This window comes from Mercenaria mercenaria, chromosome 2 (assembly GCF_021730395.1).
Source record: "Mercenaria mercenaria strain notata chromosome 2, MADL_Memer_1, whole genome shotgun sequence".
Taxonomy (NCBI): Eukaryota; Metazoa; Mollusca; class Bivalvia; order Venerida; family Veneridae; genus Mercenaria; species Mercenaria mercenaria.
The window spans coordinates 64,386,718-64,403,734 of record NC_069362.1 but is presented as its reverse complement, the minus strand read 5'-3'; the positions used below and the strand labels follow the sequence as shown (position 1 = coordinate 64,403,734).

The window sequence follows — 17,017 nt, the reverse complement described above, 5'->3', positions numbered from 1 at the left end:
TGAGAAGAAGTCTTTAGAAGGTTTTTCTTTTTTCAGCTCTTAAATGGGGCCAAGCATTCTCAATTGAACAAATTTTGAAGAGAACTTTATAAATATGCTACATTCCAAGTTTAATAAAGATCCATCAAGTGGTTCATAAAAAAGTTTTTGTAAATTTTTATCTACCATCCCCTAGCAGGGCCCGATCTCCCCCATTTGAAAAAAATAACACCATAGACAAGGTTTGATGAAGATCCAACTCCATGGAACTGTTCATGAGAAGAGGTTGTTAAAAGTTTTTTCTATTTTTAGCTCTAGTGGACCCTAAAAGAGGCTGAGTGCCCCATTTGAATTAATTCTAAAGAGGACTTCATAATAACATTACAGACCAAGTTTGATAAAGACTATCTAGCCATTTATGAGAAAAGGTTTAAGAAATTTCTATTTTTTGTTCTAGTGTCCCCTAAAAGGGGGCTGAGTGCTCCCATTCAAATAAAATTTTGAGAAAGCTTATAATGATGTTACTGTTCAAGTTTGATGAATATCCATCAAGTAGTTCATGCAAAGAAGTCGTTTAAATGTATTCCTATCTTAAGCATTAGCAGCCCCTAAACAAGAGCTGTCACTACTGGTGATAAATGCCCCTGCAGCGCCTTGACCTTTGACCTGGTGACCCCAAAGTCAGTAGGGGTCATGTACTCAATAAGTACTATCAGCATGTGAAGTCTGGAGGTCCTGGGTGCAGTGGTTCGCAAGTAAAGTGCCTTCATGCAAAAAGTTAACGTTGTGACGAACGAACGGACGGACAGTTGAAAACTAATATGCCTCCCTTCAGGGAAATAAAAAGTCCCTGCAACTCCATTTTGATAAAAGCAGGAGAAGACCTTATAATTATGACACAGACCAATTTGATGAAGATCCATCAAGCAGCTCATGAGCAGAAGTCCTTTAAAGGTATTTGTTTTTATTGCTCTATTGGTCCCTAAAAGGGGCTGAGTGCCCCTATTTGAACAAATTCGGGAAAGAACCTTAAAATTTAGAAAGGATCTTAGAATTATATTACAGACCAAGATTGATTAAGATCCATCAAGCGGTTCATCAGAAGAAGTCATTTAAAGGTTTTTTCTATTTTTAGCTCTAGCGGCCCCTTAAGGGGACCGAGCACCCCCATCTGGACAAATTTTGGAAAGGAAATTATAATTATTCTAAAGACAAAGTCTGATGAAGATCCACACAGCAGTCCATGAGATGACATCTTTTAAAAGTTTTTCTGTTGTTAGCTCTGGCGGCCCCTTAAAGGGGACAAGCGAAAACATTTGAACAAAGTTAATATAGGACCATGCCAGGATGCTACTGACCAAGTTTGGTGCAAAACTGATCAGTATTTCAGAGGAGCTGTCACTCGAAGAAAAGTCTGGATGGACATACCAATGACAGACGGACATTCTGTTCCGTTGGTACAGTAGTTATGTGGCTACTTCTCTGTTCTCTCTATTGTTCTTTTAAGCCAAGTAAATAAATTATAGCCACATAAAAAAAACTGAATGAATAGAACAACTGTTATCTATTGTTCTCTTAACTAGATATACTATCTGGTCAGTATTATAGGACGTCTTGGGTCAGAGTGAAAACTTTTGACAGTCGCTGTTCCCTCTGCAACTATAAAATATCTGATAATAAAATAAGCCATCCTGGTCAGCAGAACAAGCAGTATCTCTAATTTTATTGCATTATTCATGCAATTTTTTTTTAAACTCAAACATTTGATTACTATATGGCCTCCGACCATGGTACAGATAATATATGCTGAACATACAATCAGACGATACAATAAACAGTACAGTACAGTAAACAGTTTAGGCAGCAGTTATTAAAAAACAGCCTACATTAACCCTTAGCCTGCTAGCGGCAGATGATTATGCCTTTGCGACCAGTGCAGACCAAGATCAGCCTGCACATCCGTGCAGTCTGATCATGGTCTGCACTGTTCGCTATTCAGTCAGTAAATTTGCAGCAAACACCCCTTCAAATAATAAATGGTATTGACCAAATTGAATGATGGACCAGTCCATTTTAGAAATTTAGCAGGCTAAGGGTTAAACATTTACGTTTCTCAAATGCATAATATATATACATTGCCATATTCCCAACCAATTTTGCTTCAAAATCCATTTAATCATTAAGATGTTTGGTATTTTCAATCAGAAGTAACATTTAGACATTTGCAGTGCTAAAATGGGAGAAAAGGCACTAACTAAGTCCTAGAATCAACCAAAATAGGACCACCTGGTCGAAAATGGGGTGTAAATCCCAAAAATACATGAAATTTTAGAGTTTTCAGTCATTTGTCACCATTTTACATCATTAAGAATATATTTATGGCCTTTTCATTGGTTATCAAAGATTTTAGGAAAAAAAACATGTAGTGCCCTTATAGGCTGAACACCACTTAATCCGGCTGTTCTTTTATGACATGTCATATAAAATCCAATTACTTTATAACAGTTTTCCGACATTTTCTAGCATATCAGATTTTCAGAGACTTATATTCCCATAAAGAAGTATATCACTACTTTAGAAAAACAACAAGAGGGTCAAGATGGCCCTAGGTCGCTTACCTGATTAACAAACCATAACAGTGTAAACATGTTTGACCTAGTGATTTCATGAAAACAAATATTCTGGCAAATTTTCATTAGGATTGGACCCAAAATGTGGTCTCTTGAGTTTAAACTGTAAACAAGTATTTTCTTTGATATGACATAGTGACCTAGTTTTTGACCCCAGATGACCCGTATTCAATCTTGACCTTGATTTTATCAAGGCTATCATTCTGACCAAATTTCAAGAAGATCAAGTGAAAAATACAGCCTCTACCGCATACACAAGAATTTTCTTTGATTTGACCTAGTGACCTAGTTTATGATCCCAGATGACTACTCGACCTAGATTTCATCAAGGCAACCATTCTGACTTAATTTCAGGAAGATCAGTTGAAAAATACAGCCTCTATCGCATACACAAGGTTTTTCTTTGATTTGACCTAGTGACCTGGTTTTTGACCCTAGATGACCGATTTTTGAACTCTGCCTAGATTTCATCAAGGTAATCATTCTGACAAAATTTCATGAAGATCAGTTCAAAAATACAGCCTCTATCGTATACACAAGCTAAATGTTGACAGACGGACAGACGACAGACAACGGACACCGGACATCGAGTGATCACAAAAACTCAAGAAAAGGGGGTGTTAACTTTTATATACGAAAACTACAGTTCGTTAAATACAACCCGCTAAATTTACTCCTTTTTGCTTCTTTCAGTTTCTCTTTTCGAGACATTAAATTCTTACACCGCCGTTTTTAACTAGCATGCAATAGATCATGCCAATTTCGATAGAATGCCAAGTGCAACATACTGAAACATGGTAGAGTAAAAGAAAACACGATGCTGTTGAGAAAGGGCACGAGGAAAGGGAGAAAGATTAGCACTATATATATTAGGACTACTTGTGACAAGACCAGCAGAGCCTTACATTTGATTTGGTAGTGATCTGTCTATAAACCTGAAAAAAATAACTTGAAGGGTCAGAGACAACAAGTAATTGTAGCAATTAAAACAAGATGATGTTATCTCACATTGCTTGTCTCAAAAGGACTAATTTTACTACAAATCCACTTAGATATATCATAGACAGTGTCAGATAGACATAAAAAAACCCAACCATTTATTTACACACTGTTGTATTCTACCTTTCAAGTAATGTGGTAATAAGAGATATAGATGTTTCAGTGCCCAGATGGTGAGAAAATAAATCTAGCACAATAATTATAACAAGAGGGACACGATGGCCCAAGATCACTTACACCTAGCTTGCACTTTTTTGGTGGAGGGTCACATTTTTTGAAAAAAATCTACCAGGTATTGTCGTAACTTGATCGTAGGTATCAGCCTAGGTTAACATTTTTGTTTTGGTCCCCCTTTTCTCAAAAACTACAACTAAAGCTTTGAAACTTTGCACACATGTTTATCACCATTGCACACATGTTTATCACCATTGCACACGTTTACCACCATTGCACACATGTTTATCACCATTGCACACATTTACCACCATTGCACATATGTGTATCACCAATGCACACGTTTACCACCATTGCACACATGTTTATCACCATTGCACACATGTTTACACCACTGCACAGTTTACCACACCAATGTTCATATGCACACATTTTACCCCATGCACATGTTCACCACCCCACTGTTATCATACTCGACGTTCTATCCATGACTTTTCAATCCAAGAACCATATCTCTGATAAGCATTTCATTGAAAATATGACCCTTTTGTAGTTAAAGAATTTGATTCTCTTGGTTTAAATGTTTGGTTAGGCCCACCTTTTCCCAAAAACTATCAGACCTACAGCTTTGAAACTTTGCACACTTGTTTATCATCATTAGATGAGAAGGTAGACCATGAACCATAACTCTAAAATGCATTTTGTCAGATTCTTGGCCCTTTTAGTACTTAAAAAATTTGAATTTCTTGGTTAAAATTTTTGTTTAGGGTCCACTTTATTAAATGAATTATTAGAATACTATAAGAACATTAGCTTTGAAACTTTGCAGATTTGTTTATCATCATTAGGTAAGTATGTAAGCCAAGAGCCATAAACCATGAATTTTGTCTGAATTATTGCCTTTCCTGTACTCAGAAAATCTGAATTTCTTTTTATTTAGGTCCACTTTTCTTGAACTCTATAAGTGATATTACTAAGCTTGGAAACTTTTTACAATTATTTGTTATTACTAGATTAGTATGTAGGTCAAGTACCATAACTCTCTTAGCACATTGTCAGCATTATGGGCCTTTTTAACTTAGAAAATCAGTTTTTGTTTAGGTTCACTTTTCTTGAATATTTACTATAGCTTTGAAACTTTATACATTTTTTTGCCATCAATCAAGATGAGTAAGAAGGCCACAAACCGTAACACTTTTCTTGGATATTGTCCCTTGCATATTGTCCCTTGCATATTGCTCTTGTTTTGAAATCCAGGCAACAGTTTCTGACAAGGAAATTCTACAATTTCAAGTATCACTGCATGTAAGAAAAACATGCCCCGTCCCTTCTGGCCATCATTTTTAACATAACTAAATGCTCTGAAGGAGTTTTTAGATGTCATCTAATTTAACGAAAAGTGTGAAACTATTTTACAATCATGCCAGAATTGTCTGAGAATAAGATTTCCATATAGCCATACAGAGAAAACTAGCCCCATCTCCTGGTGGCCTTATTCTTTAACAAATCATCTGGCTTCAAGTTATCTGATAGACGGCTGCCATTGCTTTGAAATTATTTTACAACTGGGCCAGGAATTTCTGAGAAGATTTTAATTTTTTTCTGTATGATTGCCATATTCAACACACCTTCAATTTTTATAATACCAGAATATTCTATCTTATTATATGCTCGTTTCTATTCCCCGTTAAGTTACACTGGTACTGGAAACGTCAATATTTTTCCATACACTGACACCTGAATTACATATCGGGTGCGTGACATAATTCAATGTGTTGTTGCACTATTTTTTTCTATTTAGTTCAGTACTGTCAATCCTATTCAGGCTATTGAACATATTTATGATATTTATATAACATTTATATGTGTAGATGCATATGTAATAAAAAGGTTATTATCTTTTGCATCGGGAAATATGCACTTGTTCTTCAGCAGAAGAATATTGCGCTCCTAAAGTCGTGCAATATTTCCGCTGAAGAACTTGTTTGGGTTTAACGTCGTTTTTCAACAGTATTTCAGTTATGTAAAGGCGGGCAGTTAACCTAACCAGTGTTCCTAAATTCTGTACCAGTACAAACCTGTTCTCCACAAGTAAAGGCCAACTTTCCCACATGAATCAGAGGTGGAGGACTAATGATTTCAGACACAATGTCGTTTATCAAATAGTCACGGAGAACACACGCCCCACCCGAGGATCGAACTCGCGACCCCGCGATCCGTAGACCGACGCTCTACCTACTGAGCTAAGCGGGCGGGTTCTGAAGAACTTGTGCATATTTCCCAATACAAAGCTAATAACCTATAATTATCTCCTTAAGGTAGTTCTGCATGTTTGATAAACCGGAAGTGATGGCGTAACGTCATTTTTCCGGAAAACGTAGAATAAAGATTGGATTCGGCGTACGGAACAGAAAATCATTTTATGAATTAATTGCAACCTGTGATTTAATTTATTACAATGGCACTGTTGCTATATTGTAAAGTCAAAATATGATATTAAAACATATCACTCGTTAAAAAAAATCAAAATAACGTCTTAAAATTAGCGTGAAATGCCCGGTTTACTTTAATCATGGTCAAATATCTCAAAAATAAGCACACGGACCTATATATTTTATTTCATCAAATTATAGGCCATGTCTTTATTTACAACTGTGAGCAGTTTCATCAAAATCTACATTGTAGAACAATTCTTATTCGCGAAAATGTTATTAAAGTTATGATTTTCCCATAGACTCCCATTATGAAATATTGCGTGAGGTCGCTATTTTTCAAATCAGTCTAGCAAAAAATCAAGCACACGACCCTATCTTTTTTATTTGCTTAATTTTCTATGTATATTCTGAAGTTTTGAAAAGTCAGTGTTTAATCAAATTCTACATTGTAGAAATAATTTCGATCCAAACGTGCAGAACTACCTTAATTTGGAGTCATAGTAGTTAGCAGAATGACAATGATCTGGGTTTGATTACTTGTCGCAGCTGATATCCCTCAAAGTGTTTTGTGCTTGGTGATTTACTTAAAATGGTACTGTTTCAAACAGTATCAGCCTAGATTGGATTCTTGGCACCTTCCTTAGGCTTGGATTGAAATAAGTTTTTCCATCCATTCCACCTGAGAACTTTCATCTACTTCCCATGCTGAACAAGAAACTTTCATCCTTCAAAAAGTGCAGTAAGTTTTGAAGTACATTTAGCTTAAACCAGTGTTCCTCCACTAACCGTATTTGGCTTTCAAGGCAGTCTTTGTAACAAAACTATACCATAATTCAAAATGAAATGTCTTACCTTGTGCCAATGGGCTGATAGAATCAACTTTGGTTGCAACCGTTTTATTATCTACAAAGAAAAAATTATTACTTTGTATTTGGTTTGTTTTTAAATCATCAAAGAAACGTAACAGCTTTATCCAAGAAGACCCAAGGCAACCCTATGGTCAGGATTTCAGGCATCTGCATAAAGCCACCCAGGCAACCTTTGGTCAAAAAAACAGGCATCTGCGGGCAACCCTCAAGGCAAGATTTCAGGAACCTGCATAAAGCCACCCAGGCAACCTTTGGTCAAAATATCAGACATCTGCGGGCAACCCTCTAGGCAAGATTTCAGGCATCTGCATGAAGCCACCCAGGCAACCTTTGGTCAAGATATCAGGCATCAGTGGGCAACCCTCTAGGCAAGATTTCAGGCATCTGCATAAAGCCACCCAGGCAACCTTTGGTCAAAATATCAGGCATCAGTGGGCAACCCTCTAGGCAAGATTTCAGGCATCTGCATAAAGCCACCCAGGCAACCCTTTGGTCAAAATATCAGGCATCTGCGGGCAACCCTCTAGGCAAGATTTCAGGAACCTGCATAAAGCCACCCAGGCAACCTTTGGTCAAAATATCAGACATCTGCGGGCAACCCTCTAGGCAAGATTTCAGGCATCTGCATAAAGCCACCCAGGCAACCTTTGGTCAAAATATCAGACATCTGCGGGCAACCCTCTAGGCAAGATTTCAGGCATCTGCATAAAGCCACCCAGGCAACCTTTGGTCAAAATATCAGGCATCAGTGGGCAACCCTCTAGGCAAGATTTCAGGCATCTACATAAAGCCACCCAGGCAACCTTTGGTCAAAATATCAGGCATCAGTGGGCAACCCTCTAGGCAAGATTTCAGGCATCTGCATAAAGCCACCCAGGCAACCCTTTGGTCAAAATATCAGGCATCTGCGGGAAACCCTCTAGGCAAGATTTCAGGAACCTGCATAAAGCCTCCCAGGCAACCCTTTGGTCAAGATTTCAGGTACCTAAGGGCAACCCTCTAGGCAAGATTTCAGGCACCTTATATAGGGGCCCCAAGCAATCCTCTAGGCAAGATTTCAGTCTCCTGAATAATAGGCCCCCAGGCAACCAACTAGGCAAGCTGTCCATAAAAGCAGCTGTTTAGCTTCAGCACATGAAGGAATTACATTTGTATACAGAAAATTGATCTTAACAGTAGTGAGTTGTAGGTAAATAAAAGTGATAACCCTTAATCATTTGGAGACAGAATACTAAGGACAAGCAATTAAGAAACTATCTGAAGAAAAATTACAGACATAGTTTTTGTTACAAAGAAATATTTTTTCCTTTGCCTTTCAATTGTAAGCTATAGCATATATCATTTATAGTATTAAAGGTTTCTGAAAACTGTGATAATTTCAGCATGACACATAACATTTGTGGTTTTTTCTGCACTGATATCTACAATCTTTGATAATTTTTGAATACATATATACTTTCAATACTTTTTGATACAGGTATACTAAACAAATCTGATTATTTATCATGTAAATTTAAATACTGGTATCATTTTAGCATTTACCATCTTCTGTCAACATTGATATATTCAGACACAATGTGATACTCTACCAGACTGTAGCTAACAACTTTATTTAATTTCAATCAAGGATCAAGTTTCACAACATTCAAATTTTACCCCCTACAGTAACAATATTAATAGCTGTTTATCAAAACGAAATTTTGTAATTTCAAATGGTAGGAAAAAAGCATTCACATTAAAGTAATAATGAAATAAAAACCACAAATGAAAGAAAGAAATACAAAACTTCTGTAAAGTTCTTAAATCATGCATTCAGATACATTTCTATATATTCAAGTTATCACAGAAACTCAGCTTCTATTACATATTCATAACAAAATATACAGATCTCATTTGTGTAAAACAACTTTAAAGGCAATTTCTACAGTTTTTTTTGTTGTGTGTCAGAGGGGTGGGGTATGTTTGAGGAAGAGACTAAAATATCTTACTGGATAAACAAAATGTTTTGGTCCCATCATAAATGTTTGATGATTGAGAAGCAGTGTATATTTTGACGTCTGCTTGTGTCTTAATCTCTCTGCTGCAGCCACCTTCTCCTCAGTCAGGGCATGGGTCAGTATGTGAAGCTGCAAAACAAACATTATACACACCTACTTACACACTCTACAAGAAATTTAATATTTGATATTGACTGTCACATAAGAAAACAAGAGCACCGCAATGTGGAGCAATATACGGCCGAAGGTATGACCTTTGACCCCTATGTGTGACCTTGACCTTGAAGCGAGCCATCCGAAACATGCACTCTGCACATAGTCTCGACGTGGTGAAAATTTATGCCAAATTTCTTCGGAATCCTTTAAGGGGTTCATGTATGACCTCTGACCCCTAAGTGTAACCTTGACCTTGAAGTGAGCCATCCGAAACATGCGCTCTGCACCTAGTCTTGATGTGGTGAACATCTGTGACAAACTTCTTTGAAATCCTTCAAGGGGTTCAGGTATGACCTCTGACCCCTAAGTGTAACCTGGACCTTGAAGCGAGCCATCTGAAACATGCACTCTGCATGTCGTCTCATTGTGGTGAACATTTGTGTCAAGTTTCTTTGAAATCCTTCAAGGGGTTCAAGAGTTACAAAGGGGACATGAAAGTGCTGACGGACGGACGGACAGTCAGACAGACGGACACCGGCGTCATAACATAACATATGTCCCTTCGGGCATATAAAAATAAGTGAAAATGACTCTGTACCTTTCTAAATAGGCATTTTGTCAAATAAAATAAAATTTAGAGACATGTTACAGTTGTATACATCAGTGTTAAGCTGTTACAATGAAGTAATCTACAATTGAGATTACTGACATTGGATACGGCAGAATATACTGCTTTGATTAAAGAGGATATAATATTAATGAAATTAATCATTTATTTATTTTTATTTTGTTGGGTTTAATGTCGCACCGACACAATTTTAGGTCATATGGCGACTTTCCAGCTTTAATGGTGGAGGAAGACCCCAGGTGCCCCTCCCTGCACTATTTCATCACGAGCGGGCACCTGGGTAGAACCACCGACCTTCCGTAAGCCAGCTGGATGGTGAAATTAATCAGCTATAATATCAATGAAATTAGTCAGAAATGTTAAATGTAGTCATTCACAAGCAATGTTTTACTACATTTTACATGTTTCAGTAATTTTTAGTGATTCATTAAATGAATAAAAATCCCATTACACAGAGTTAGATCCCTATCAAATATGTATCATTTTATTATTTTAATGGAGTTTTGTAATTACCTCTCTTTTATAGGAGAGCATTTGAAAAGTGGACTATTTCTTATGATTTCAAATTAATTTCTAGTTTTGCATTTGTATTTGATAGATACTGGCTTGAACCAAAAGGCAAGTTTTACAACAGTTTGTAGGTTCTGAATTCAATTATTTTTTAAACTGTCCTGGTTAATACACAACCAAGAGAGGTAAAAAGGAAGTAATTATAGTAATTCCACAAACTTGCATTTTTGATGAATTTTGGCTAAATATATATTTGTCAATGTTAATCTATGACAAATTAAATATACAATATAGTTCTTATATTCATACCATTTCTTATGCAAAGTACCATTTTTATCAGATTTATAGTATACCATATGCTAAAATGACTGTATTCTGTTTGGGCCAGCATGGAAGGAAAATTAAATTTTTAAGGTATTAGATCACTAATAGAGAACCTCCTTTTTGAAGAGTATTCAATTCCTACCATAAACCTACTTTTACTGCAATTCTTAGGGGGCGTAGGTTCAAGCCCTACTGGGACCAAATTTTTTCCCCCTTTTTCCCTTTTTTACTAGTAAGTTTTTACTTCTTTCAAGGCTTATTATTGATGTTTTGTACAAAAATGGAAAAAGATGAATCTTATAAGCAATTTCTTGGTGTTCAAAGAGAATTTACTACTTAAATAGAAGGGGTAGAGTTACAAATCTTTAAAAATATTGAGTTACGCACGGTGAAAGTTCTCTGTTTTGCTTTCATTCTTAGATTATATATTGTGGAAGAAATTTAGGTAGGTTTTACGTCTTCCCTAAGGTTATTTTTAAATGGAGTTAGCAAAATTCAAAACAGAAACACATCATTCGACCTTATTTTTTCAATGTTGAAGTATGAATTCTGTCTCATTAAATCCGTTTACTTGAGGCACCATAGAAAAAATGATATTGACATTTTTATATTGTGTTTTATAATTGTTTACCAATAGTTTGATGTTTCTTCTATTGAAATTAATGGTAAAATGGGTTCTCTGCAAACGTTTTGGATAGTGGCTATCACTTTGAAATTTGTCTCTACTTGAGCTTGCGGAGATACCATAAGTTATTCAAAAAAAATTTAAAAACGGCACGGTAAAAGTTGTTTAAAATTTGCAAAATAGTGCAAAACACGGTTACCTTTCAGAATATACCAAGCAAAGGCCATTTTGTAAACATTACTATTAGTGACCTAATACCTTAATTAAAAAAACCATCAGTGAAAATCAAATATTAATTGAGCATTTAATGAACACAAATAAGTGTAAAAATCCTTTGTAAAACTTTCAAACAAATTCATTACTTAAACAAATCTGATTAATCACCTTTTAAAAATCACTAATCCAGTGCACTAATGTGACAATATTTGCATGGATAAATGTTAAAGAAACAGCCATACCTTGACATAATCAATAAAGCCAAACTTGATAATTTCTGACATGTTGCCAAAATTTCGTTCAAACCTTTCCACTTTCCGTGTTGTCATAAAATCTCTCCCCTCCCCACCAATATCATTGTCCCCAGGAATGTATATAGTCTGAAATCAAAACAATAACATCATCGACCCTCCAATATCACTGTCCCAAGGAATGTATATGGTCTGAAATCAAAACAGTCTGAATTAAAACAATAACATCATCAATCCTCCAATATCATTGTCCCTAGGAATGTATATAGTTTGAAATCAAAACAATAACATCATCAACCCTCCAATATCACTGTCCCAAGGAATGTATAGAGTCTGAAATCAAAACAATAGCATCATCAACCCTCCAATATCATTGTCCCTAGGAATGTATAGAGTCTGAAATCAAAACAGTCTGAAATCAAAACAATAACATCATCGACCCTCCAATATCACTGTCCCAAGGAATGTATAGAGTCTGAAATCAAAACAGTCTGAAATCAAAACAATAACATCATCAACCCTCCAATATCATTGTCCCTAGGAATGTATATAGTCTGAAATCAAAACAATAACATCATCAACTCTCCAATTTCATTGTCCCAAGGAATGTAATACTATATAGTCTGAAATCAAAACAATTATATCATCAACCCTCCAATATCATTGTCCCAAGGAATGTAATACTATATAGTCTGAAATAAAAACAATAACATGATCAATCCTCCAATATCATTGTCCCTAGGAATGTATATAGTCTGAAATCAAAACAATAACATCATCAACCCTCCAATATCATTGTCCCAAGGAATGTAATACTATATAGTCTGAAATAAAAACAATAACATCATCAATCCTCCAATATCATTGTCCCAAGGAATGTAATACTATATAGTCTGAAATCAAAACAATAACATCATCAACCCTCCAATATCATTGTCCCAAGGAATGTAATACTATATAGTCTGAAATAAAAACAATAACATGATCAATCCTCCAATATCATTGTCCCTAGGAATGTATATAGTCTGAAATCAAAACAATAACATCATCAACCCTCCAATATCATTGTCCCAAGGAATGTAATACTATATAGTCTGAAATAAAAACAATAACATGATCAATCCTCCAATATCATTGTCCCTAGGAATGTATATAGTCTGAAATCAAAACAATAACATCATCAACCCTCCAATATCATTGTCCCAAGGAATGTAATACTATATAGTCTGAAATAAAAACAATAACATCATCAATCCTCCAATATCATTGTCTCAAGGAATGCATATAGTCTGAAATCAAAACAACATCATCAACCCATGTGGAACAACCATCTTTTGAAGTTTGAATACAATCCAAATTCAGTAACAACAGAGAAATAGTGAAAAAGCATCCAAATTAAACTGAAATTCTAAGTAAAAAGGGGACATAAGTCACTAAATATTGGTGCCAGAATAATGGACCTTGTGTCATATGATGAGGATGACAATGTGGAAGAACTATTTTAAGTCTGAATCAAATTCATTAATTAATGACAAAGATAAAGTGAAAGTGCACCAACATTAACCTTAAATTTTAAGAAAAAAGGGGACATAATTCAGGAAATATTGGTGCCAGAGTTATGGTCCTTGTGTAATATGATGTGGGTGATGAGGTGCTACAACTAATTTAAGTTTGAATCAAATCCATTTGGCAATAACAGATATAGAGTGAAAGTGCATCAAATCTTTAACCTGAAATTTTATGTAAGGAGGAGGCATAATTCATGAAATATTGGTGCCAGAGTTATGACCCTTGTGTCATATGATGTAGGTGATAATGTCAAACAATTGTTTTAAGTTTGAATCAAATCCCTTCTGTAATAACATAGATATAATGAAAATGCATCAAAATTAACCTGAAGTTCTAAGTAAGAGGCATAATTCATGAAAAATTGGTGCTAGAGTTATGGACCTTGTGTCATATGATGTTGGTGATGATGTGGAATAATTATTTAAAGTTTGAATCAAATCAATTCAGTAACAATTGAGATAGAGTGAAAGTGCACAAAACTTTAACCAGAAATTCTAAGTAAAAGAGGGGATAATTATTGCAATATTCATGTGAGAGTTATGGCCCTTGTGCAAGATGATGTGGGTGATGATGAGGAATAAGTGTTTTAAGTTTGAAGCAAATCCATCAAGTAAATAAAGAGATAATGAGAACAAGAGGGCCATGATGGCCCTATATATCGCTCACCAGAGTTGATCTGGCCTACTGACCTAGTTTTTGACCCCACATGACCAAGAGTTAAACCTGACCTAAAGATCATCAAGACAAACATTCTGACTAAATTTCACAAAGATCTGGTTACAACTGTGGCCTCTAGAGTGTTCACAAGCTTTTCCTTTGATTTGACCGGTGACTTAGTTTTTGACCCCACATGACCCAGATTTGAACTTGATCTATAGATTATCAAAACAAACATTCTGACTAATTCTCGTGAGTTTCAAACTTAAATTGTGGTCTCTCGAGTGTTGAAAAGATTTTCCTTTGATCTGGCCTAGTGACCTAGTTTTTGACCCCACATGACCCAGATCCAAACTTGACCTAGAAATGATTAAGACAAACATTCTGACCCAGTTTCATAAAGATTGAGTCACAAATGTGGCCTCTAAAGTGTTCACAAGCTTTTCCTTTGATTTGACCAGGTGACCTAGTTTTTGATTCCACATGACCCAGATTCAAACCTGACCTAGCAATCATCAAACCAAACTTTCTGACAAAGTTTCATAAATATTGGATCAAAACTGTGGCCTCTAGAGTGTTCACAAGCTTTTCCTTTGATTTGACCTACTCACCTAGTTTTTAATCCAACATGACCAAGTTTCAAACCTGACCTAGAGATCATCAAGACTAACATTCTGACCAAGTTTCATAAAGACTGGGTCACAAATGTGGTCTCTAGAGTGTTCACAAGCTTTTACATTGATCTGACCTACTGACCTAGTTTTTGACCCAACATGACCCAGATTTAAAACTGACCTAGAGATCATCAATACTAACATTCTGATCAAGTTTCATAAAGATTGGGGCATAAATGTGGTCACAATCAGTGTTCACAAGCTATTCCTTTGATCTGATTTACTGACCTAGTTTTTGACCCCATATGACCCAGTTTCGAACTTGACCTAGCAATCATCAATACTAACATTCTGATCAAGTTTCATAAAGATTGGGGCATAAATGTGGTCACAATCAGTGTTCACAAGCTATTCCTTTGATCTGATTTACTGACCTAGTTTTTGACCCCATATGACCCAGTTTCGAACTTGACCTAGCTATCATCAATACTAATATTCTGATCAAGTTTCATAAAGATTAGGTCACAAATGTGGTCTCTAGAGTGTTCACAAGCTTTTCCTTTGATCTGACCTACCAACCTAGTTTTTGATCCCACATGACCCAGTTTCGAACCGGACCTAGAGATCATCAAGACTAACATTCTGAACAAGTTTTATAAAGATTGGGTAAAAAATGTGGTCTCCAGAGTTTTCACAAGCTTTTCCTTTGATCTGACCTACTGACATAGTTTTTGATCCCACATGACCCAGTTTCAAACTTGACCTAGAGGTCATCAAGACTTACATTCTGGCCAAGTTTCATAAAGATTGGGTCAAAATTGTGGTCTCTAGAGTGTTCACAAGCTTTTCCTTTGATCTGACCTACTGACCTAGTTTTTGACCCCACATGACCCACTTTCGAATCTGACCTAGAGATCATCAAGATTAACATTCTGACCAAGTTTCATAAAGATTGGGTCACAAATGTGGTCTCTAGAGTGTTCACAAGCTTTTCCTTTGATTTGACTTTAACCAAGAAGCGGATGCGGAAGGATGCCGACGCCAGGGCAAGTAGGATAGCTCCCCGCTATACTTTGTATAGTCAAGCTAAAATGCAAATATAGGAAACTGTCTGAACTAACTATCTAACTTCTGCACTGGATATGATAATTAATAATTTTCAAAATATTTCAGGTGCACATTTTTTTATCTTTGTAACAGCGACTTTAATTTCAGCAGTAAATTCTGCATTCCTCACCTCTAGGTAATATCACTTGCAATACTGAAACCAAATCTCACTATGTTATAATTAAGCGGGCAGTGATATAGCAATTTTGCTTTAATTTTTATATTCTCTTCAAAATTTAAAAGTAATTTACATAGAAATATCATTTATTAAAAGCTACTATAGAAATCAGTTTTGCATCAGAGCAGAACTAACTGACAGTGAAAACATTTATCATAAGATCAAATTACCATATTTCATGATGATAAGCATGATAAAATAGCATCTCTTTTCAATTTAAATTCTAGTTTTAAAATCCGGATATTTTTTTTTTTTCAAAATAAAAATACCTTATACTTTCATTCTTTAAATTACAATGGGCTAGCACCCTACAAACTTGTTTATTTCTTAATACATTCTTACATCAAAACACGTGGGAACTTTGCATCCACCAGGTTTTTTTTCAAGCTGCATACAATTTCAAATTGGAAATTTTAATCATGTTGTCCTTTACCTTGATCAAATGATTTTTTTATTACAAAAATAAAAGCACGAAAGAGGCCACAATTCTAACAAATTGCAGTTTATGGGTCTTGATCTACTTTACTCATCTATTGATGATAAACATAAAGCTATGATATATCACTCTTATTAATGAAAAGTGGACTTAAACAAAAATTTTAACCAAGAAATAGTCTTCTAAGTACAAAAATGTCCAAATTAAGTTATGATGACCTCGACAGTGCACTTGACTATTTCGTGTTTGATAGAGGAATGGCATGACACAAATTCTGATAAAAAGATATGGAGACAAGGATGCTATCTTATGGTCCCCGCCCCACAACCCCGCACCCCCCAAAAAGTTTTGGGGGATGCATAAAAACCTGGTTCAAAGTATAATTACTGATATAACCATTATTAAATGCATAAAATGAATACCGGCAGTTAACAAAAAAAACAAGAGGACCATGATGGTCCTGAATCGCTCACCTCTTCCCACATGACCCAGTTTTGAGCATGACGTCGTTTTTTCTATTATCTGACATAGTGACCTAGTTTTTGAGCTCATGTGACCCAGTTTTGAACTTGACCTAGATATTATCAAGATAAAAATGCTGACCAATTTTCATTAAGATCCATTGAAAAATATGGTCTCTACAGAGGTCACAAGGTTTTTCTA

General features: G+C 35.6%; 1 protein-coding gene across 2 annotated transcripts in view; it reads right to left on the bottom strand.

Moving 5' to 3' along the window:
* LOC123562232 (metallophosphoesterase 1 homolog) overlaps positions 1 to 17,017 on the bottom strand; it is a 41,561-nt gene that overhangs the window by 6,839 nt on the left and 17,705 nt on the right. The window contains exons 5-8 of one of the 2 annotated variants that reach the window (XM_053536763.1): positions 11,785 to 11,922; positions 9,075 to 9,212; positions 7,070 to 7,120; positions 3,515 to 3,544 (exon numbers count right to left, since the gene is read on the bottom strand). In XM_053536763.1, the coding sequence (XP_053392738.1) occupies positions 3,515 to 3,544; positions 7,070 to 7,120; positions 9,075 to 9,212; positions 11,785 to 11,922 (357 nt within the window). The remainder of the gene's footprint in view (positions 1 to 3,514; positions 3,545 to 7,069; positions 7,121 to 9,074; positions 9,213 to 11,784; positions 11,923 to 17,017) is intronic. The other variant, XM_053536764.1, reaches the window with a different exon arrangement.